At 41.0% G+C, this 24,126-nt stretch overlaps 1 protein-coding gene across 6 annotated transcripts in view; it reads left to right on the forward strand.

The window, feature by feature from the left end:
• SORCS1 (sortilin related VPS10 domain containing receptor 1) overlaps positions 1-24,126 on the forward strand; it is a 576,899-nt gene that overhangs the window by 544,539 nt on the left and 8,234 nt on the right. For all 6 annotated transcript variants that reach the window (XM_057531522.1, XM_057531517.1, XM_057531518.1 and 3 more), the window contains exon 24: positions 10,949-11,048. In XM_057531522.1, the coding sequence (XP_057387505.1) occupies positions 10,949-11,048 (100 nt within the window). The remainder of the gene's footprint in view (positions 1-10,948; positions 11,049-24,126) is intronic.

Genomic DNA, 24,126 nt, shown 5'->3' on the forward strand with positions numbered 1-24,126 from the left:
GACTTCCAATTGCCTCTGATTCCTCCCTATGCTTCAAATATGTCATTAACACTCCCCAAATATAATTGTGATTGCCACTTGACTCATGCTTCTGAAACAAGACTGAAGCAAAGGCTCTTCATTCACCCCAGATCTTTGGGGAGCTCATTTTAAGCTCACACATAGGCCCTCTGGCCTCATCTTGTTGGAAGATTTTTAATCACAGTTTCAATTTCATTACTTGTGATTGGTCTGTTCATATTTTCTGTTTCTTCCTGGTTCAGTCTTGGAAGGTTATACCTTTCTAAGAATGTGTCCATTTCTTCCAGGTTGTCCATTTTATTGGCATAAAGTTGCTTGTAGTAGTCTCTTAGGATGCTTTGTATTTCTGCGGTGTCTGTTGTAACTTCTCCTTTTTCATTTCTGATTTTATTGATTTGAGTCCTCTCCCTCTTTTTCTTGATGAGTCTGGCTAATGGCTTATCAATTTTGTTTATCTTCTGAAAGAACCAACTTTTAGTTTTATTGATCTTTGCTATTGTTTTCTTTGTTTCTATTTCATTTATTTCTGCTCTGATCTTTATGATTTCTTTCTTTCTGCTAACTTTGGGTTTTGTTTGTTCTTCTTTCTCTAGTTTCTTTAGGTGTAAGGTTAGATTGTTTACTTGAGATTTTTCTTGTTTCTTTAGGTAGGCTTGTATAGCTATAAACTTCCCTCTTAGAACTGCTTTTGCTGCATCCCATAGGTTTTGGGTCGTCGTGTTTTCATTGTCATTTGTCTCTAGGTATTCTTTTATTTCCTCTTTGATTTCTTCAGTGATCTCTTGGTTATTTAGTAATGTATTGTTTAGCCTCCATGTGTTTGTCTTTTTTACTTTTTTTTCCCTGTGATTCATTTCTAATCTCATAGCGTTGTGGTCAGAAAAGATGCTTCATATGATTTCAATTTTCTTAAATTTACTGAGGCTTGATTTGTGACCCAAGATGTGATCTATCCTGGAGAATGTTCCGTGCGCACTTGAGAAGAACGTGTAATCTGCTGTTTTTGGATGGAATGTCCTATATATATCAATTAAATCTATCTGGTCTATTGTGTCATTTAAAACTTCTGTTTCCTTATTTATTTTCATTTTGGATGATCTGTCCATTGGCGTTAAGTGAGGTGTTAAAGTCCCCCACTATGATTGTGTTACTGTCAATTTCCTCTTTTATAGCTGTTAGCAGTTGCCTTATGTATGGAGGTGCTCCTATGTTGGGTGCATATATATTTATAATTGTTATATCTTCTTCTTGGATTGATCCCTGGATCATTATGTAGTGTCCTTCCTTGTCTCTTGTAACATTCTTTATTTTAAAGTCTATTTTATCTGATATGAGTATAGCTACTCCAGCTTTCTTTTGATTTCCATTTGCATGGAATATCTTTTTCCATCCCCTCACTTTCAGTCTGTATGTGTCCCTAGGTCTAAAGTGGGTCTCTTGTAGACAGCATTTATATGGGTCTTGTTTTTGTATCCATTCAGCCAGTCTATGTCTTTTGGTTGGAGCATTTAATCCATTCACGTTTAAGGTAATTATCGATATGTATGTTCCTATGACCATTTTCTTAATTGTTTTGGGTTTGTTTTTGTAGGTCCTTTTCTTCTCTTGTGTTTCCCACTTAGAGAAGTTCCTTTAGCATTTGTTGTAGAGCTGGTTGGGTGGTGCTGAATTCTCTTAGCTTTTGCTTGTCTCTAAAGCTTTTGATTTCTCCATCAAATCTAAATGAGATCCTTGCCGGGTAGAGTAATCTTGGTTGTAGGTTCTTCCCTTTCATCACTTTAAGTATATCATGCCACTCCCTTCTAGCTTGCAGAGTTTCTGCTGAGAAATCAGCTGTTAACCTTATGGGAGTTCCCTTGGATGTTATTTGTCGTTTTTCCCTTGCTGCTTTCAATAATTTTTCTTTGTCTTTAATTTTTGCCACTCTGATTACTATGTGTCTCGGCGTGTTTCTCCTTGGGTTTATCCTGTATGGGACTCTCTGCGCTTCCTGGACTTGGGTGGCTATTTCCTTTCCCATGTTAGGGAAGTTTTTGACTATAATCTCTTCAAATATTTTCTCGGGTCCTTTCTCTCTCTCTTCTCCTTCTGGGACCCCTATAATGCGAATATTGTTGCGTTTAATATTGTCCCAGAAGTCTCTTAGGCTGTCTTCATTTCTTGTCATTCTTTTTTCTTTAGTCTGTTCCGCAGCAGTGAATTCCACCATTCTGTCTTCCAGGTCACTTATCCGTTCTTCTGCCTCAGTTATTCTGCTATTGATTCCTTCTAGTGTAGTTTTCATTTCAGTGATTGTATTGTTCATCTCTGTTTGTTTGTTCTTTAATTCTTCTAGGTCTTTGTTAAACATTTCTTGCATCTTCTCAGTCTTTGCTTCCCTTCTTTTTCTGAGGTCCTGGATCATCTTCACTATCATTATTCTGAATTATTTTTTCTGGAAGGGTGCCTATCTCCACTTCATTTAGTTGTTTTTCTGGGGTTTTATCTTTTCCTTCATCTGGTCCATAGCCCTCTGCTTTTTCATCTTGTCTATCTTTCTGTTAATGTGGTTTTTATTCTACAGGCTGCAGGATTGTAGTTCTTCTTGCTTCTGCTGTCTGCCCTCTGGTGGATGAGGTGATCTAAGAGGCTTGTGCAAGTTTCCTGATGGGAGGGACTGGTGGTGGGGAGAGCTGACTGTTTCTTTGGTATCCAGAGCTCAGTAAAACTTTAATCTGCTTGCCTGCTGATGGGTGGGGCTGGGTTCCCTCCTGTTGGTTGTTTGGCCTGAGGCAACCCACCATTGGAGCCTACCTGGGCTCTTTGGTGGGGTTAATGGCAGACTCTGGGAGGGCTCACGCCAAGGAGCACTTCCCAGAACCTCCGCTGCCAGTGTCCTTGTCCCCACGGTGAGCCACAGCCACCCCCCGCCTCTGCAGGAGAGCCCCCAACACTAGCAGATAGGTCTGGTTCAGTCTCCCCCAGGGCCACTGCTCCTTCCCCTGGGTCCCGGTGCACACACTACTTTGTGTGTGCCCTCCAAGAGTGGGGTCTCTGTTTCCCCCAGTCCTGTCGCAGTCCTGCAATCAATTCCCACTAGGCTTCCAAGTCTGATTCTCTAGGAATTCCTCCTCCCGTTGCCGGACCCCCAGGTTGGGAAGCCTGACGTGGGGCTCAGAACCTTCACTCCAGTGGGTGGACTTCTGTGGTATAAGTGTTCGCCAGTCTGTGAGTCACCCACCCAGCAGTTATGGGATTTGATTTTACTCTGATTGCGCCCCTCCTACCGTCTCACTGTGGCTTCTCCTCTGTCCTTGGACGTGGGGTATCCTCCTTGGTGAAGTCCAGGGTCTTCCTGTCAATGATTGTCCAGCAGCCAGTTGTGATTCTGGTGCTCTCGCAAGAGGGAGTGAGAGCACGTCCTTCTACTCCGCCATCTTGGTTAATCCCCCTCCTCTGGAAATCTTATGGATTGTCCATGAAATCCAGAATATAGTCTTCTCGATATGGAAGAGTCCAGATTTAAAGCCAGCTAATTTCCCAGGTACCACATCATCTGTGCATCCCTATCTCTCATACTTTTCATTTTTTCTCTAAAATATATTTTCTAGATGTTTCCGTGAGAGGAAATGTGGAAAGAAGAGGGGTGGGTTCTCTGAAACTTGGTTTACTTGTGTATCTTGCTTTGACTGTCTATCTTCCCTAGAGTTCTTCTTTCTCTTTATTCGGTGTTGTCTGAGTGGCTCCTCCAGGGACACTCTCGGAGGCCTGAGTAATCGTCCCTGAGGCAGCCTGGTATCCGGTATTGATGCACCATTTAATTAGAGCTCTAAAGGCAGCTGGCTTGGCTTGTGTGAAAGCTGTGGGACTTAACATTTGGCACACATGTAGGGAGTCCAGACATTTTATTAGAAAGACCACAGGTTTGGAGAAACATAAACCAGGTTTCTAGCTTCAGCTCTTACATTCATTGTGTATCTCTTATAGATGACAAATATTCAGAAAAGTTAAGTAATTCAGCCCAAATCACATAATCTACAATACCCATCTCAGAGGGTGTTTGAGAGGTCATTAAAGAAATGATACAGCAAAGCCCTTGACCTATAGTAGAGACTCAGTAAGTGGTAAATAGATGGTGGTTGACCTTTATGGACATTTTGTGATAGGAGGAGAGTATATGAGAAATGCAAAAAAAAAAAAAAAACAAATTAGTAAGAGTATTAAAGACTAGTATCGTCCAGGGCATGTATTGGAAGAAAGAGGATGGTGACAATAAGGAGAAAAAGATTAATGAATGAAATTGCACAAGAGAACAAGGGCAACAGGAAACAGAAAGAACATGCATGAATGAGTAAACTGGAGGGAGATGACTCATCTAAGTTATCATGCAGATGGATGGCATTAAGGGAGAACAGAGTACCAAGTGAGAGATTGTAACTCTGGTTAAGGGAATTGCCAGTGTAACAGCCTTATCCAGGACTCAAACTAAATACAGTGACCAAACAAATGCCGAACCAAGCACATAAGAAATCAGTGTCTTATGGAGAGTATCATTACCCTGATTAATAAGTGCAGTTATGAAATCAACATACAAATTAAGCCTTGTGTCAAGAACCAGCAAAATAGGGGCTGCCCACAGGAATCCTATAGGTTTTGTCCTAAGAGGGGTCCTTTAATCTTTCTCTCTGACTCAGTCACTCTAAAATGAAGAACTTCAGGTCCCAACAGGGAGCTGTGAATTGCCTGAGGAGACACAACTCTTCAAGGAAAATGAGTTTCTGGTTCTGTTTCTGCAACTAACTCAAGCCTAGCAGTCCCCTTGCTCTGCCATGCTGCAGATGTGTATTTGGGTACCACTTGACTTTTGTGGGCCCCCCAAGATACCAAGGCTGTTGTACCAGGAAGTGAACAAGAGATGTTTTGCTTTGGGTTTTTGCAGGGATTTTTTCCTGATGCAGTGAACATATATTCTATTCAAACAAATTTAAGGGGAAAAAGTGAAGTCATGAGCTTCTTTAGTTGGGAAGTCCAAGGATACAGTTCAGGCGTGGATGAACTCAGAGAGGAAGCGTCACCAGATTACTCCCCTGTCTTCCTCTCTCCCTCTTTCTCCATCTCTTTTTGTTGCTACCACATGGGAAGTCTGCCTGAGAATGAAGCCAACACATAGGAAGACAAGAATGGCCACAGGAAGCCCCAGTCTTTTATCTAGTCATCTTATCAGCCCCCTTCAAGAGACAGTGCCTCTCCCCTGAATGCACCCCAAGAGCCCAGGGTGATAATTCTCACTGACTCAACTTGGCTGAAGTGGGCATGTCTTAACTAGCCTGGTAATCAGAAGACTAGAGCTCCATTAGTGACAACTCAATGTTTTATACCCTCCCTGGATCAGGAGTTTAGGGAGCCCTTCCTAAACCAAATGGGCAAAGAATAAATAAGGATATGGTTCCTTAAAGAAAAATGTGGGGGAAAGAGAAGGAACGGCAGGCAGGCAAAAGCAACTGACTTCCTCTGTCATAAATTACATAGAAATTTCAACTGAATGCAAAATAAAACCAAACAACAGAAAGGACTGCACTCCTTTAAAGGCTGCACTCTGAATCCCAGATGGAACTTGGGAAGAGCTGACTTTACCCCCCCTCTTAATACTCTGGCCCCTTTCTTGTAAAGATACTGCACAGAACTCCCAGCAGGGAAATGAGTGGGACCCTGGCAAGATGGACCCTGAAGACTGTGAGGGCAGGGTCCCAGCAAAGGGCTCTGGGCTCTCCTCCCTCAGCTTCCTCTAATAATGTTCCCAGGGGAGGAGAGATGCTGGCTTAGTTGGAGCTATCTTGTCTGTGAAATAAATTGAAAATTCCTCACAGTGAGAAGTACTTGACCTTGTTATCCGGATAACATTGGGCTGGGTTAATCAAGTGACCTCTGTCTGGGAGGGTTCCACCACTCTTTACTTCGCATCTCCAGAGAGTGAGAAAAGTCTCACTTGCCCTTAGCTGGCCTCATCAGGGATAGGGCTACCCTGAAGCCAGCTGCTCAGGTGTGGAGCAAACCATACCCCCTCCACCACTGTACCCTCAGGCATCTCTCTGAGTCCTCAGATTTGTATCTGCCTCTCCTGGAAGGAGGAAGGACCATCATGCTCTGGGTGTGATGCTGTGCTGGGGAGATAGAGAGCCTACGTGGTGTTGTCTTGCTGAATCCTTAAAGGGCATGAGCACATTTAAAAGGAACAAAAAGACTAAGGACAAACTGTCAACCACCAACAAGGAATTTCCTCTTCGGTTGTTTGTGTTACCATATACCTTTGACAGATGGAGAATCCAAAATCCAGGGAAAGGAAAGGTGCCTCTGGAAATGGAGCAGTCTATTGGCAACATTTTTAGAAATTAAAGATTCATTATGAAATAATAAATCATCTCAGACTATTTTCTGTATATTCAGTCTGCCCTGTTCAGATTTTTTTAAGTGAGGAATTGAAGAAATATTTTGGAGTTCACAAGAAAGGTCACTAAAACAAGAAACTATAATTGAAAGAATAGGTAAGAGTTGAGCCAAAGGAATATGGCCAAAGGAGAAAAAGAGAAGCTTAGAGCTGGTGATGGGGAATCCAAGGGAAGGAAGTGAATATGGACAAATTATTTCTTCATTATGTCATCCAGGAAAAACTTCTTAGGCACTTTAATCAAGCTGATTCTGTCGTGCTAACAAAGCAGAGAATTGTTAAATAGAATTCATGTTTGGGGCTTCCCTGGTGGCGCAGTGGTTGAGAATCTGCCTGCCAATGCAGGGGACACGGGTTCGAGCCCTGGGCTGGGAAGATCCCACATGCCACGGAGCAACTAGGCCCGTGAGCCACAATTACTGAGCCTGCGCGTCTGGAGCCTGTGCTCCGCAACAAGAGAGGCCGCGATAGTGAGAGGCCCGCGCACCGTGATGAAGAGTGGCCCCCACTTGCCACAACTAGAGAAAGCCCTCGCACAGAAACGAAGACCCAACACAGCCATAAATAAAATAAATAAATAAAAATTAAAAAAAAAAAAAAAGAATTCATGTTTGGCTCCATTGCTTACTCCAAGTTTTATTCCAGAAATCATGCTGTATGAATTGAGAAAGATCTTTCTCTGTTGATTCCAAAAGTAATATCATTCAACTACTCTTTGAAGGGGCCTTCATAACTTAACAGGATCAGGATTGACTGACTGGGTCGGTTGCAAGGTCATCCCAGGCAAGTTTCCCTCTAAACATGGCACCAGAATGCTATTTATGTTCAGTAGGGTTTGCATCCCTCCTCCCAACTTCAGAGATAAGCATTAGTCATTTGGCCCAATGTAGCTTTGCCATGGATAAATCTGCCAAAGCCCATTTTGAATCTGTAGTTTCACTTTGTACCACTTCTTTGGGTTTCAGGGTTTCATGTTTCATAAATTACCAACTGCTGTGTTGTCCTTAAATTTCTCTTTCTTGGTGTTTCAGTGTTTAACACTCCATTCTAATGATCTGTTTTCCTCTACTGGTCTCATTAAACATTGTTTAGATGTTGAATGTGTTCTTCGCATGATAACCATCCCTTCTGTTGACTAAACATCTCCAGCTCACCACTTCTGGGTACCAGTACGGTTGTACCCATGAGTTTCTTCTGTAGACAGAGCCATGTGACTAATTCTGGCCAATGAGGTGGGAGCAGAAGTGATAAGCGTCACTTCCAAGCTGAAGTATTCAAATGCCAGTTACAGAACCTTAAGAATGCTTTTTCCCTCCTATGGTGTTGTGTACATTTGAGGCGGCTGATCTACCAGCCTTTGTCCCTGTGTGACTATAATGAGCCCAGCATCATTGCCTACCTGCAGTGGATATGGAGTGTAAGCAAGAAATATACTTCCTTTGTTTCAAGTCCCTAAAATTTTAACATTGTTACCTCAGCCTGACCTAACCTATTCTGATTACCACACTTAAACATCATACTTGGTGAAGAAGATGAGGAGGAGAATTGGTATTTTCCCTCTACCAGGTCCCTTCCACTGCACCCTTTTGATGGTGTCTTTCCAAGTATTTTTATTGAGTTCCCACTGTCTTTTTAAGTGGTAGTTTAAACGAAGAGTGGGTTGCATTTGAATCATAGGCATATTCCACCAAATAGGCAGATACTAAGAATAATATGTTGTTTCTTTGGTCATGATTATTTACCTGAAGGAGAACAGAAAATGGAGAACAGCAGAAGAGGGATGCTAGTACAACGGATAAATGAAATTTGCTAAGACAACACACTTTGGGCAGAAAAAGAAAAATGAATAGATTCAACTTGCTTTAGGAGGACCGATCTCCCAGCAATTACACATTATTTCACTTGAGTCTTTACCATGCAAACTTGCGTTCTTTCCATTTAGGCTGTCACCACACTGTTCTATAGTTGCAGTTTATTCTACTCCTTTCATAGCCAAAGACTTTCCTAAGCATTATAAATTATACTAACTGATGAACAGAATGTGGCAATCCTGAGGCTAAGGTTAGGAATTGCCTGTAGCTCATATTTGTCAGCTGACACGGGACTGGTGTTTTAAGTTGTGTGCTTCACAGTTGGATGATAGATAGAAGCATAATTAATGAAATGCTGCAATTTTTTATCTCCTAAATCTGCTCAGCTGGACCTCCTTCCAAATATCTTTTGCGTCTTTGTCAGCTGGCTCAAGGAAAATGTTTTTCATGGAAATGTCCTAAGATTAGGAGTCGAACAAAACTGAATTCTTGTCTCAATTCTTCAAATATTAACTGGGTAAACTTAGGAATGTCCTTTAAGCTCCATGTTCCTTTCAATGGAGATACCAACACTAACACCTGAGATACATTGTGTTAGAAAAAAATAGTAAGAAATATGCAACTTTGCCCATATAAAGTGTTCAATGCATAGATAATATATGTACAAACGTATATAACAATTCATGAACCGATGAAAATAATACAGAATAAACATTTCTGCAGATGGGGTGGAAAACATTTAAAGTAATGTCAAAATCTGTCAACAGTTTCATACTCATTTGAGTAGAGAAATATATGGTTCTAATTGAGATTATTCTTGTATGCAGTGTAAATTTTATTTAGTTTTGTTTCTGTGCATAAGTTCTTTCCCACAAAGTATTGAAGAAACATTCTCAGGGAGAAGAAAGAAATATCACTTCAGCTGGTTGAAAGGAAGAAGCCTTTTTCATGCAAATACATAGTCCCCTTTTGTCTACGTGATGGACTCTGCAAAACAGGATAGTTCCTTAATTACTTCTGATAAGTTTTTCCTATTTGAGTTAAAATATTTTTTCCTCCAAATATAAGTATGTATGTATGTGCACACATGTATGCATATGTATACATGCATATGAATTTCATGCATACTTAATATATATATTTCACACATATATACACACATTTCTGTGTGTATATGTTTATTTCATAGCCAAAACCTTTCTGATTAACCTCTACTAAAAACTCCACTGTCAGATTCTTAGAAAGGCCTTGCCAATTGAATGACAAGAATAAGATAGAATAGGAACTTGTACATTGTAACACTTTACAGGACACAAAGGAAAACCATTCTACACAGTCTGTGTTAGAAATCCACTCTTCCTGTAAACCTGGAACATTCTGGAAGGTTCTCAGTACCCAGGAGAAAGAGTAGCTTATAGAGAGAGAATAAAGTTGTTTTCAACATAATTTTATCACAACCTTGTTCTTCTGCGTGGTTTGCCAAGTGGAAACATTTGAGAGGCTGAACTTGAACTGGATCCCAGGTGCTCAACCATGGGTCACTGACAGTCATCCCAAGTTCCTGTTAAGCAAAGAAGTTCATCTGCAGGGCAGTTCAGTTCCATTACTGGACAGGGGCCTCTGCAGGAGACTCTGTGCTTGAAAACAAAGCCATCAGGCCCTGCTTAATTGATTAAAGGACCAAAGCTGTCATTTTGGCAACTCAGTAGACTAAGTGAAACTTAATAAATATAAAAGGAAAAATAATTTAAGAATTTAACTAGCAGAACGTTGTTCAGAAAGCATCTAACTAGACTTAAATTGCATATGGGTAAAATATTACACTGTGATTAGAATGTTAAAAATGAGGCAAGGAGACCAGATAATAGGAGTGTGGTTTTGTCTGATAGCTTTCCACAAATTACTCAAAAGGGTGAATGAAACAGGGCAAATTGAGCTGGTTTTCTACTTTAAACACATGAACAGAGTTTTACCTTGTCTAGAAAACCTTACCTTATGCTACAAAGGACAAGGTCCTTTGTCCCTTGTTGGGGTTATTTCATGGCCCAGAATTCCATCGGTCTACCCAGTACACATGTGTCAGCCTAAGGAGTGGTTTTGGGTTCATAAGCACGAAACAAGAGTCAGCCAATACATTAAGTTGTGATTTACACTTTGTTGCAAATGTGTAATTTACTATTTTAGCAGAACAATATTTATCATCAATAAATATCCATGAAGTATCCATTCTGCGAAAGGCACAGGGTATGTTTTGGGGAAGAGAAGGGAAGCAAAGAAAGGAATAAGGTAGAGTCCACTATCAAGGAGTAAAATAAATGGATATGAATCTCACCAGAATTTGTAAATTGTATATATTTACTTCTCTTAAATCCTTGTGTATAACAAATGCCCTCTCAAAAAACCAGGGGTGATTTCTGGTAACAGGATAATTTTATAAGAGTAGAAATGATCTGATTTACTAATAGTTTGTCCTATTTTGTAACAATTCGGATGTAAAGTCAAGTCATGCTTAGAAAATAATTCTATCAGCATATTGTGGACTAAAAACTCAAAATCGTATAAAACTCGTTCATATCATTCACAGGTATAATATTGGGATGCCTTTGTCAGTGCAGTGAATATTGCTCAGCACATTTGTATATAGTTGGTGTGACAGTTTTGGTGGCACTCACTCTGGCGCTTCTTCTTTCAGATATCGGAACTGCTGATTCACAAGCTCAACCTGAACTCTGTGCACTTTGAGCTGAAGCCTGGAGTCCAAGTCCTTGTTCACGCGGCTCACTTAACAGCAGGTCAGTGTTCCTATCCCTGGGTTCTGGCCAGTGGCTCTAGCAGAGGGGGATCCCAATTTGTTGTTTCAGCAAAACAAGACTAAATGTTGCCACTGCTAATCAGAAATAGGACATCAGTCTTTGGAGGTTCCCTTGCCGGGCATTTTTGCCTTAATGGGGACCCATAAGGCAACAGAATAAGGTGATTTTCCCACTTAGTCCCTGGCAAAAACCATCAGTGAATCACTAAAAGACCCCTCAAACGATAGCATACTTCATCTTACAGAAATCTTGAAAATAAAGTTAACCTTACAAATAACTTTTTTCTGGTCTTTCTGCAAAACTTTATTTTTAAATCATTCATGTTACAAAGAATTTTCTTGCTTTCAGTCTTGGGATAAAGTCGTACAATAGAAATAGCTGGGACTTAGGAGCTGTCCAGGGTCATAGCCAGAAGCTGAACCCCACGTTGGTCAGGATCTTACAAATTAATTAATATCATTGAACTTCTGTCTCTTCACTTGTAAAAGATGATGGGGAAAACCTTCTTCCTAAGGCTATATATAGAAGTCTCAATAATAATTCAGGTTATCCCAAGTTTACAGAAATAGATGTTATTGTTTTATATTAATATTAAATTAAATTAACACTATTTATTGAGTACTTATTTTTGCAGAGTACTGTATTGACGCTGCATAAAGGCCAGTAGGAGATGGTCTTTGCCCTCAAAAAACATATAATCTGGTTGTGGTGTTTCAAAGCTTGGTGGTAGCAGTGGTGGCAGTACTGTGGGGTGGGGGAAGTGGGCAATGCTGGGATCTCTGAACAAGTAAAATGCATAAGTGCCTTTATAAAGAGACAATAGAACGTTTCTAAGCGCTTGGACTTTGCGATTGTGCAGCCAGACTATTGGTTTCAGTCTTGCTCCATCACTTGCTTACTATATGGACTTTGAGAGGAGACTTAACCAACTTCTCTGTCGCATCTATGACAATGGGATTGCGTGAGGATTAAGTTGATTTAGGTAACGCACTTAGAGAAGTGCCTGGTGCATAGTAAGGTATTATTTTTCTTTTTATTCTTTTTATTCTTAACAATCAGAGTTTTATAAGAAATTTAAAGCAGGGATAAATTGTACCTAGTCAGAATGACCCAGGGAAGCTTCATGGAGGAGGTAGTCTTTGGGAAGGACCTTGAAAGATGGAAAGGACTGAACTCAAGAGATTATTCCAAGCACTGAAGCACCAAGGAAGGAACACGAAAGCCTTGAGGGCTTTGGGATGCTGAATAAGTGGGAACAAAGATCAGGTGTTTCCAAGTCCATTCTCTGGTTTCCTGGAGGTGTGCCTAGGTCTAGAGGATGGCCAAACAGGTTGGCCATTGGCCTCTTTTCTGCTTGGATTCCATCTTTTTTCTTTATTGGGGTTTCATAAAATGGTTTTTCTTAAAAAAAAAACACACACTGCTTTAAAAAAACCAGATATTTGAAAGTCAGTGTCCTGAGCATAGGATACGGAGGTGGAGGGTGGAAATATGCCAGGATGAGCGTTTGTACTTCCTTTGGTGGGCTCTGGGAAGCCGTGGAGACCTAGGAGCAGAGGTGTGATGGATTCAGTGTCACTTGAGAAAGGTGACTCTTAAGAGAAAGGATTGAGTAGGGCCGATTTGCTATTCTGCAGCTTGTCCTCCTAATTCATCTGTCGAACAGACATTTACTGAGTTCCTGGCTACTCTGAGCCAAGAATTGTTCTCAGCATGGGATAAAGTCTCTGCCTTCATGAAGCTTCCATCATTGGGGAAAGCTGGGCAGGAAGTGCATTAACAAATGCCACTTTCTGAATGATGAAAAGGTCCTGAAGAAAATAAGAAAGTGTAAGAGAAAAGCAAACTATGAAGCACCTATGAGGGCAGCCCTTAAGCCTGAGACCTGAACGAAGGCTGCCAGCTTATCTCAGAGCATTTGATGATCAAGACTGGCTATTTCCTACCAAGAAGGTTGGCCTTTGGTCTTCGGTGAATGGTGGTGACACGTGGCAGTTACACATAGCTGGTTGAACTGGAAAACAAAGTCCAGAAAGATCCCTTATAGTCATCCTGATGGCCAAGCCACTGACAGATGCTGTCAAATGAGCAGAAAGTAACTACTTGAAATTGGTTGAAATAAGTCTACTGATTATTTCATCTAACTACACAGTCCAGCCTGTTAGGTGGCACCCTGAACTTCATCATCTTCTCCTATGACAGCTAAAGTGACTTGTTCCCTTTGAGTTTAGAGGTTAAAAACAACTGTGCCTGATACTCCGTACTAAACTCTGGGTTTGAAGGGATGTGGCCAGCTAGTTCATCCCTTTACAGCATACTCTGCTTCTAAGGGAATGCTATCTTCAGGCAACATATTTTGCTGTAAGTAGCCTGATTTATTAGAAAACACTCCCCAGGGACTTTGTTAGAAAGGGGAGCATCATAGATCAAGATAGCCAGAGAACTAACCCCACTCTCAAATTCTGGAGGCAACTTGCATTTCATACCTTTTTTCCCCCATACCTCTCTCTCTTCCAACAGTTATTTAATATGCCTGGTTTTTTTTTAACTGATTGTCATATCACACTCCAAAGGTGGTTCAGATTAGCTTCCTGAATTTGAATCTTATTTTAAGTGGTACTTAAGGACGCCTTCCTGTGATGACATCTGGTTTAGAGCTGGGATCCAGCTGAAAAATAGGGATAAAAAAGGTGGCTAATTAGCTGAAACTGATTTGGCCAGTGGCTTGGCCAGGGAAGCTGATACAGCAAAGGCATCCATGAATCCATAGTTCCATGTGGGAAAGAAAGGCCATTCCTGATAACCACAAAAAATTAATCCCACCAGTGTAAGTTCCAGATGGCAAGGACAAATACAAAATTGGGAAGATCTGGAAAATTTATCCAATTAATGTTCATACTTCATTTCACAGCTGGGAATTTGGGGAGCAGTACGCAGATCCCTGGGAGGAAGGGCTGGCAAAAGGGAGTGTGTTACTGGGAGCACACTGAGATTTGAAGGACAGACCTCTGCAGCATAGATATGTACTATGCAGAGTTACCAAGGGAACAAAATAAAACTGCAGTTTGAGGCAAAAGCCCAGACTTAGACTGGGCCAATTTGGAGAGAGTGAGAAAATTCTTTGGCTTCCAGCCATTGGGGCTGTCCCTGATTCTTCCCTGTTAGATCTGATAGTATCTATCCTACATCGTTTGGCAGTGTAATTCGAAACCTGATCTCCTGGCATTACTGAGCTTCCTAGGATGACTGGCTAGGTGACTGGAGTAAATGTAGACTTATATGTGGATAATCAACTCCAGTTTGAAGAGTAAAGGAAGAGAATGCCAAGGGCTGACACAATAACTGAGTCTTGGAAACTTTCTCTATATTGATTTTAGCCATATTTGTCATAATAGTGTTAGGACTGGCAGAATCTAAGGGTACAAAGTCACTCTCAGCCAGACTTTCATATGCAAAAGGCAAGGCTTGTGTTAAGGCTGGCACTCTTCAATGACTGATGAGGAAGTAAAATATAGGAGGGATCAGTTTCCCATTGGCGATTGTTCCTCAGCTCTCACTGCCCAATTTTTTTTTTTTTTTTAACTATTAGGACGGGGTGGTAGACTATGAGGGAATTCTCCTTTCACTCACAGAAAACTTGGCACGTTGGGTAGGGGATCAGTTGGATTGAGACAATTGCTGTAATTTCTTTGATTAAGTCAAAATTAACACATTCATATTGGGATGGCTAGAAGAGAAGGAGAAAGATAGCTGGGGGAAAGAAGACACAGTGAGGAAGAGAATTTGATGCAGAACTTCCACCTCAACGTCCTTTCCCTTCCTCTCATCCCCCCTGCAGAAAATAAAAATAAACTACAATTTAAAAAAGGAAAAAAGGACCACTGCTTGCAAGATTTCATGTCTCATAAGCAGGATTGCTAATACCTTTCCAGGGACCATTCCAGCACGCTGCTGCATTCCATTAATTGCTTAGCAGATGTTCAGCAGCCTTCTTTTAAAAATATTTGAGCCAGAGTATGTTGCTGGTGGGAGAGGCAATGCATAATTTGGTTCATCTCCAAGGAAAAAGAACTGTCTCCTTTCAGGAATTTACTAGCCTTCTTTTGTTTTTCAAACTCAGTTCCCTGTTTACTTTTATGGGAACACAAAGTAGACATTTCTAGATACCTGGATGTCATTAGAGACTGGATTTCATTTGTTTCTCCCACATGTTCTATTAGGGAATTCATTAACTTTGGTATCTAAGTGGAGCTAAACGTTGAATGCAGTCCTTGTTTTGTTTTTAGCTATTCCTTTGCTTCTCGGTTTCTGTGCAATTCCTCTTGAGGGCCTAATCACTCCTGACAGCTAGGTTTCTAAAACTCTCTTGTAGAAAGGAAAGATTTCAGACTGTATGAGAATAAGGAGAGGACGAAGAGCGGTTATCAAGAAGTTTGAGGGAGGGCCATACCCTGAGTGGCTCTCTTTGGCTTTTAGGACCTCGTGACAGCTGGCGCCCTGTTTAGCAGACAAAGGGAGTAGCGCGCAATCAAGCTGGGGGCTGGACTGGAAATGCTGGTGTTTTGACTGAAGTGTACCTTTGCTCGTGGTCTTCCCAATTGGAATATTTCTCCCCCTTCTCAACTTTTCTCCATCTCTTATGTCTCTGTATTGTAAGGCTCAGCTCAATGCCAACATTTGCATGGCATATTTCCGGAGATCTTTACCTAGATACCATCTATCCCTCGTCAGAACTCACATGGATTTTTTTAAGCTGTATCTGTCTGATAATCATCATCATTTCTCCTATTTAATTTCCTGAGGATACAGTTCACCATAGCTTTATAGCGTCTCCGTCATTGTACCTAGAAGAGGACTTGCCCATAGCATGTGCTCAATAAATATTTCTTTCATAAATAATTAGATATATAATTAATTTATAACCTGCAGAGATGCGTTAAAAATTCCATTCCCCCCGGTTAACCTTTGGAGTCAGCGTGTTCAACTGTGAACCTGTCTCCATGTCATGTTACTTCTTAGCATGAGTGAGTGGAGCCTGGCACTCATGTATCCAGTAAGCATCCAAGGAAAACCCATCTCTGTGCTTTCTTTATGTCAGGTATCCTCTTAAGATGTAGGATAGTTGTTGATATACACATTGTGGGAAATGGGTGGGTGGAAGGAAAATTAGAAGTCTGTGTCCCAGAACGAGAGGTCCTAAAGACAATGGGAGAGGGACTGGCAAGAGGAATGTTCCTGAAAGAGAAGGAAGCAAGTTTAACTTATTGGCCCTTATTTTACTTCTCTGATCTCTGATATCGTTTCCAGAGCAGCCTCATTTCATGACAGAGCTCAGGGTCTCACGCCTTAGATTACACTATGCTTCCCTGATCAAACAAACCAGACCTTCTTCACATCTTTTGTAACGTCTCCCTTGAGTTCTGGCTTATGCATGCTTTTACCCTGGCCTGCCTTTATTTATTTATTTGTTTGTTTGTTTTCTCCTGTATTTTAAGAGCTGTGATATCGGGATGACTTAGGGAGAGTTTTTCCTGGAAGGCTCAGAATCTGTTGTAGAGCATTTGGTCTCTGTAGGTACTTACAGCAGAGCAAACCTGAGCCCTTAAGAAAATATCCCTAAAATGCCACTAGTTTTCTCATTGCCCCTGGTAACTTGGAATTTACTCGAGGGCACAGTCCATTTCAGATTTATCATCTTACTTCTCACATGACTCTGTGCCTCATTTTGCAGTGATTCCTTTAAAGCTATGCTTTGTCCAGGGATATGAAATGAACTTGGACCCTCACTCAGTACACACTGGCTAGACCTGAGGCCCAAATACTAGCGGCCCTAATTCTAAATGAAGAGGATGAAAAACATTACATGCAGAAAGTTCAGTAAATGAACTATTCATATTGAATAGGAATTCACCCAAATGAGAGGAAATAAGCCTTCCAGGTTGAGAGGCGTTGCTGAGCAGAAACACAGCAAAGTGACATCGTATGGTTTATACTTGGTTTGGGCATCTAGACACATACCCTCAAATATTCCTAATTGGTATATTAACTGAAGGTAAAATTATGAGCAGAGGAAAGAGAGAGGGATAAAATTCAGGGAAATCAAATATGCCATTACTTGATATGTCATTTATATCACGCACTTTGTTGTTCATCATCCATGCATCATGTGAGAAAACTCTCATTAATGCATGTTTAATATTGCAAAGTATGATACACATGGAAAAGGAAAGAAGGGGCTGATGACAGGATTTTCAAAGACAATAGGTTTGGACAACAGTCAGTAATCCTTTCTCTTTTCACAAAGTATTTACTCATTTTATAAGAATTTTTCAACCCAGGTAACAAGAGATGGTAATTTATTTGATAGAGTTGGAATCCCAGGAGTAGGAGCCTCTTTTTTTAGTTGCCAAAGAAGCTAAGTTTCATGGCCATGTCGGGTTGGGTGCTGTAAAACATACAAGTGAAAAACCTTAAGAGGAAGCTGGGAATAGGGGATTGACACTCAGGTGAGGAGACCAGGACCCCAGACTGCTTTAAACTGTGAGCTTTATTTTATCATCTTTTAGTAGATTACCAGGTGAAGGGAATCTGCTGGCAGGTAATAAATTAAAGACCTAATTGCTGATACAAATCTTTCAAGCTACATCAAACTCTATATCTTTGTTCCTATGAGCGCGCATGATCATGAGTAAATTCCGTGATTATACTTTGGAGTGGGGGGTGGGGACAGGGGGAAGGGGGCTGGGGAGGAAGCAGCTTAAAAAAATGTGTTGATTCTTCTTTGGTAGAATAGATGAGGGCAATGAGAATAGAAATTAAAGACTGAGCAAGCAAGGGACAACACTACATCTTATTTGAGGACACAGACCTTAACTAGATGGATTCATATTAAATGACAAACAACAGCACCTAGAGATTTTTTGCATTTCTCAGGGGTTATTTATTGGTTAAATCAACCAAAACTTGGCTGCTGAGACTTCTACACAGAGACTGGAAGAGCTGGTGTTGATTAGTTCCCTCAAAATATTTGGGATAAATGTCAGCCTGTTCTGTGGTTGGAAAATCTCTTTATAACCCAGGGTAGGCAATCCCTGCTCTAAAGCAGTTGTTCTTAAATTTGTACGTCAAATTACCGAGGAAGCTTCATAAAAGTAGAGATTCTTCAGGCCTCAGGGCATATCCCCAGAATCAGAATCCCAGGGAGAGATATCCAGGAATTTGCATTTGTAACAAGTTCCCCAAGTGATGCTTATGCAGCCAGGCCTTTCACCAGTCTCAACCACTGCTCTTACAGAGCATTCCACAGACAGAAATCCATCTGCATAACAAGGAAAGGTGCTGAGCTATCTCCAGCAATAAATCTGATTTACAACTCAGGGCATCCACTAAAACAGAGGCATGCATTAAAAGGGACGAACCCTTGATATTTAGTGTAGGAGGAAATTAGTAATAAACATTAGCATCTAATTCCTCCGATATTTGAAGCTTACTTAGTTGGCAGAATGGGTGGACGACAGTGGGAGTAGGGAAAAAATGAAGCCTGCCTCTGAATGTGGGATATACTCTATCCATAATCTAGATGAATGGCAAAGGCCAGCCAAGAGCTGTGGCCGTGAAGCAGTTGAAAGATGATTAAAGTGTGAACCAGAATGTTAGTGGCAGATGTAATTGAATAGCCATGAGTTCTATGAAAGTTAAACAAATGATATTATCTCGATGTTATTAATGTGCTAGTGTGAGCAGAAAATGATACATCAGCATCTCACTGTTATTTCTGCACATATTAGAGAATCGGGGTGTTCTTCTACTCTTAGCTTTCCAGTGGGGTCACTGCTCTTCTGGAGTTTTGGATACTGATGATAAAAAATGTGAAAGGTTAATACTTCTCAAAGGAAGAGCCTCAAATCTCAGGTTGAATTTAAAAAATTTTTAACACCCAGTAACTGCTCTCAACCCCTCGTGTCTGTCTAGCAGTTGCCTTGTTTAAGCTATTATGTTTAGGAAAACTGTCCTTTGTCAAGGGTATGTGTGGGTTTTTAATAAAACTGTTATCTTGTATTATCTTGGCCTCCGTGGTTGCTGCTGACTGGTTCAATTTCTTTTTCAGGTGTAATAAAAAGATATTATCACAGAGATATTAGAGAATTAGTATTTCCCAGCTTCAGTTGCTACCTCTGGATATGTTATGAGTCAATGTGAGAGGGGATAAGGTACTCAGAATTTCAGTCTAGGTCAAGATACATCATGAATTCTGCCCGACAGTTTACATTGAGAAACCCCTTCCACTTGAAGGCAGAATTAGCGTGAGTCCAGAAGCTTTAGAAAATTCACTATAATCTAAGCCACATCGTTATAGATGCAGATGCCAAATCGTAGAGTCGTGGAGCTCGGAACTGTAAAGTAAAATAAATTGTTGCAATAACATTTTCCATTTAGGGATGAAATTAGTACTAGTGGAATTCTTCCACAGCCAATACATTTTTCTGTCTCTTTAGTCTCTGGTTGCCTTATTACCTACACAGTTATCATTTACAAGTCTTTTGCGAGTAAAGTCATGCTAGTAATATTTTTCCTTCCTTCTGTTTTTCCCCCCAAATCATTTGTTTTCCTCTACAAATAATTAAGCTGTTTCACAGACACGTGTACCCAGTGGTTTTTGACAGTTATTAAGCTTTTATGGTGTTATGATAACTAATAACAGGTGCTGAGATGTTAAACATAACATCCAATGTGACTAAACAAATGTGATACTTTCATAAATATACCAGCAATGAAGTTGCTCTTTAGATTCTAAAGATTCTTTCTTCACCATTTTTTTCTAAGATTTCCTGGGCCCATAAAAAGGCATGGAATGACTATAGGGTAACTGGCCTGAGGACGCACCTAGAATCTCTTGGGCAGAGAATGGTCAGGAAAGAGTGATCAGATGAACAGTTCAGAAACAGGGTACAAGCATGCATCAAATTGGAAAGAAGCAGTAGTTAGGATGCAGGAGGTACAGTTCCCCATGGGAAAGGCAAGGCAGATAGTCCAGAGAAATTGGCAGGAGAAAATGAAGGCAGGAGAACACATACATAATACGGAGAAGATACCAGAATCTAAGACAAGCTACCTTTTAGACACCAAGTTTCTTACACCTACAGTGACCAAGACTGTCAGGCCATATCTATTGTGTCTACATAAGTTTTCATAGCATTCCCTTTCATTCTTAACGTGTCCTGGTTTGGAAAAGAACATTTACGGTCATGTTACTTATACCCTGGCACCCTGCCAGTGGGGACAGAAGTCCATACCAAGAATTTGATAATATAGAGCCCAGTAGTGAGAATTACTAATTGGATGTTTGATCAGTTGGAAGAGAAGAGTTTTGAAGAGAGAAGATGTTAATAAGCTATTGCTATGTAACAAACCACCCCGAAATTCAGTGGCTTAACAATGAGCATTTATTATTATTTATGAGTCTATGGATCAGCTCGGTGGTTCTTCTGGATTTATCTGTGCTCATTGTGTGTCTGCAGTCAGCTGTGGATTCTTGGGTAGGGAGCTCTGCTGATCTCGACTGGGCTGCCCCTGTGTTGGGGGTCAGCTGGCTGTAGGCTGGCTCTAGAACAGCCTCAGTTGGGATAATTAAGCTCTCCTCCACATGGTCTCTCATCCTTCGGTGGGCTTCCCTGGGCTTGCTCACACGTGGCCATGATAGGATTCCAAGAGAGAGAGCAAAAGTGTACAAGGCCTTGAAGCTCACAACTGGAGCACCGTCACTTGTGCTGCATGCCATTGCCAAATCAAGTTCCAGTGCTAGCCCAGATTCAAGGGGGTGAGGAAACAGATTTCACCTCTTGGTAGGAGAACCTTCAAATTCAAGGTGCTCGAGGCATGGGCACAGAAAGAAGTAGAGAATTGATCCAGTGACGCAATCAATCTACACGGGGCTGAGCACTCTCTTAGGGGAGATTTGAGATGCCTTTTAGGTAGTTTAGAAAATTCTCCTGGAGTCATAATGGGATTGATGTAGTATTAGCAATCAAGGGATGTAGTTTTTCGTTTTGTTTTGTTTTGTTTTGTTTTAGTGACCCAGAGTGTATACAGGTCAGGCACACTCTAAAGATAGGAACTGGATGTTTTATGAGTGACAGTAGGAGGGGCTTACCACACAATACTCTCAAACTGGTATGCATAATAATGACCTGTGTAGCTTGTTCCACACATAGATTTCAGGGACTCACTCTCAGAGACTGATATATTTTTTCTCAAGTGAAGCCTAGGAAACTGCATTTTCACAAGTTCTCCAGGTGATTCTGATTCACGTGGTCAGGAAATTATACTTTGAGAAACACTTTACATAGTAAACAGGATACCTCATTGACTTGCCACCCTAGAAAACCAAAAGGCATCCTTCTCTTCCTGTCTGTCAATTACAGTGATAGGTTTGGTCTTTGAGGTATCCACGGTTGTCATTATTTGGCCAAGTGACCTCAACCTGAGGTGACTAGGTGTTCCTGAAGACTCATCTTCAGTTTAAAACTAGTAGCCATGCTTCACTAGTCATTAGAGCCTTCCCTGGGAATTCCCATCCAATCTGGCCTGCAAGATCATGGCTTTATGATCAAGAGGCTATTGCAGTCCTTAAGACTGTTATGATTGGGTTTGGACTTGAACTGGAAGGAAGGGCTATTAGACAAGTGAGGGTGCTCTATCATAAAGGCCTGTCAACCCTTTCTGTGATCTAGATAAACGTCCTCCGTGCCATTCCCATATAACCTTAATTTCTGAAAAAGATTTCAGCCACATGGATTTTATGATATTCAAGGCATGTAAGTAAAGGCTGGCTTGGGTCTGCTTTGGAGACAGGAGAGGAAAGATAAAAGCAAGGTATGACAAAGTTGAACTTGCTTTTGTAACTTCTTGACAGCACTAACTTCTGGATTAGAAATGCAATACGAGTTCAAAGTTCTAAGGTCATAGAGCAGGTAGAAGTCCTCCAAGAAAGTCCCTTCGATAGAATGAGAGTCAATACAGACAGCAGTAAGGGTATTTGTGGGGCTTCACCAGGTGATGCTGCCATATTGTTGACTTTAAAACTTGGAAATAACCCAAAGGGGCAAAGGCTGCAGCAAAAGGGGTTAGTGGTGCTCCAGGTGAGGCATTCCCTGAAGTGTGTTGTGTGGGACCTGAGTCTGTAAAGGGTCTGTGCTCTAACGACTTTGTGAAACTCTATGGTGAAGTCTTATGAGTTTCTTTCCTGAAGGACTGCTATCAACTTTCATATACTGAATCTTCAAGATGGGGAATGCCATACATACCATTTCCCAACATTATCTGACCGTGGACTCTAGTCATCTTTCAGGGCTTGTTCTCTATAGAATACACTTTCAGAAATATGATGGCAATGATATGACAGTTTTAAAACTATTGGGCATGTGCCATGTGCCAGACACCATGTCAGTGCTCTATAAATTTCATCTTATTTTATTCTCACAACTTGCTAAAACAGGCACTAGTTTTATCTCCATTCTGCAGACGAGAAAACTGAGGTTCAGTTTAAGTCATTTAGCTTGTCAGCAAGCGGCCAGGTAAGAATCTGGTTTCAAAAAGGGACCATATCAGTTACCTCACCCCAAACATGGCGTTTTATTTATTTATTTATTTTTAATTTCAGAGATATACATTTTAAAGTAATAACTAGAATTATGACTTATAACATTATACCAGAACATGTAAGATTTTTAGAAATTTCACGTAATGTCTGAAACATTTATATTAACGTATTTCCATACAAATAACCCAATGAAAGTTTAGTATTAGTTGTTTTGTTTGTTTGTTTGTTTTTATACTGCAGGTTCTTGTTAGTCATCAATTTTCTACACATCAGTGAAACATGGCGTTTTAAGTTCACTCTTCTCTCATACACGTTAGCTGTGACCTTGTATTTAGCACTCAGTGTGTATCGATCACTTTGCACAAGAAGACTTGTTATTCCTGTAAGCAGCACTATTATTATAATCAATCTGGGTCCTCTGGAATAGAGTATAATAATTCAGTGCATTTCTGCAGGATTGTAGAAACGATGTGTGCCAGCCCCAGATTTAGAATCGTCAAGTCACGTGCTGTACCCCACGACCACGCTTTACTGTGTTTGTGAACAGTGGCAAATAAACCACTCAGCACTTGCCCCTTCTACCTTGTTTAGGCTGCAGTTGGAGGGGGATTAATTTATGCTTATTGCACACAGCAAGCTAAAACCCATTTATCACAAGTTTTCATTCCCCAGCAAAACACACACAAACCCACCTACTAGTGCTGGGCAAGCTAAGACATGCATCTGAGGTTGTGTGAAGCAATAACAGTCCGGTTTATATTCAGGCACAGATCAGCAAGCAGAAGCCACCCACGGAACACAGAGGGGCAGTGGTACTCAACTTCTCACCGCTGCTGCCTGCTTGCCTGCTTCTTGCCGCTAAGCAGTGACTAAGTGATGCAGAGATGGGGGTGGGGCTGGGAGCGGAGAGCACGCACGTTAGAACTCAGGATACAGAGGCTCATTTTCCCAAAGTAATATGCTAATTATTTAACACTGTTAACGCCACCTGTTTATGAATGATGATTTGAGTGGGAGTGGTTTAGAATGGAAAGACCTCAGCTTGTGATGGGTAGAGACAGGAGGGGGAAGGGAAGAGAAGGGAAATAGTGTCCATTTGAGTGTTTGCTTTCTGTGTCAGTGAGAGCCTGGCTAGAGCAATTTCCTCTCTTTAGTTTTCCGTTCATTTCAAATGCCAACCCTTTCAAGCAGCCTCGGTATTCTTCCTGGTTGCTCCACAACACTGATGTTCTTCTGCGTCTTCTGCAAGAGCGTTTGGCTGGGAACCAGAAGCTCAGCTAATCAAGCTAACCTGCCTCTAACCATCGTTACAATCTGGAGCTCCTCCCTGAGCCTCCCTTTGTTCCCTGTCAAATTAGGGGTTTGCATTAGAAGATTACCTTTAAAATAGCTTTTCAGTATTATTTCCATAAGTATGATGACGGTATTGTGATAATGTCCAGAGAAAGAGAGTGAGAG

Source organism: Balaenoptera acutorostrata, chromosome 16 (genome assembly GCF_949987535.1).
Source record: "Balaenoptera acutorostrata chromosome 16, mBalAcu1.1, whole genome shotgun sequence".
Classification (NCBI taxonomy): Eukaryota; Metazoa; Chordata; class Mammalia; order Artiodactyla; family Balaenopteridae; genus Balaenoptera; species Balaenoptera acutorostrata.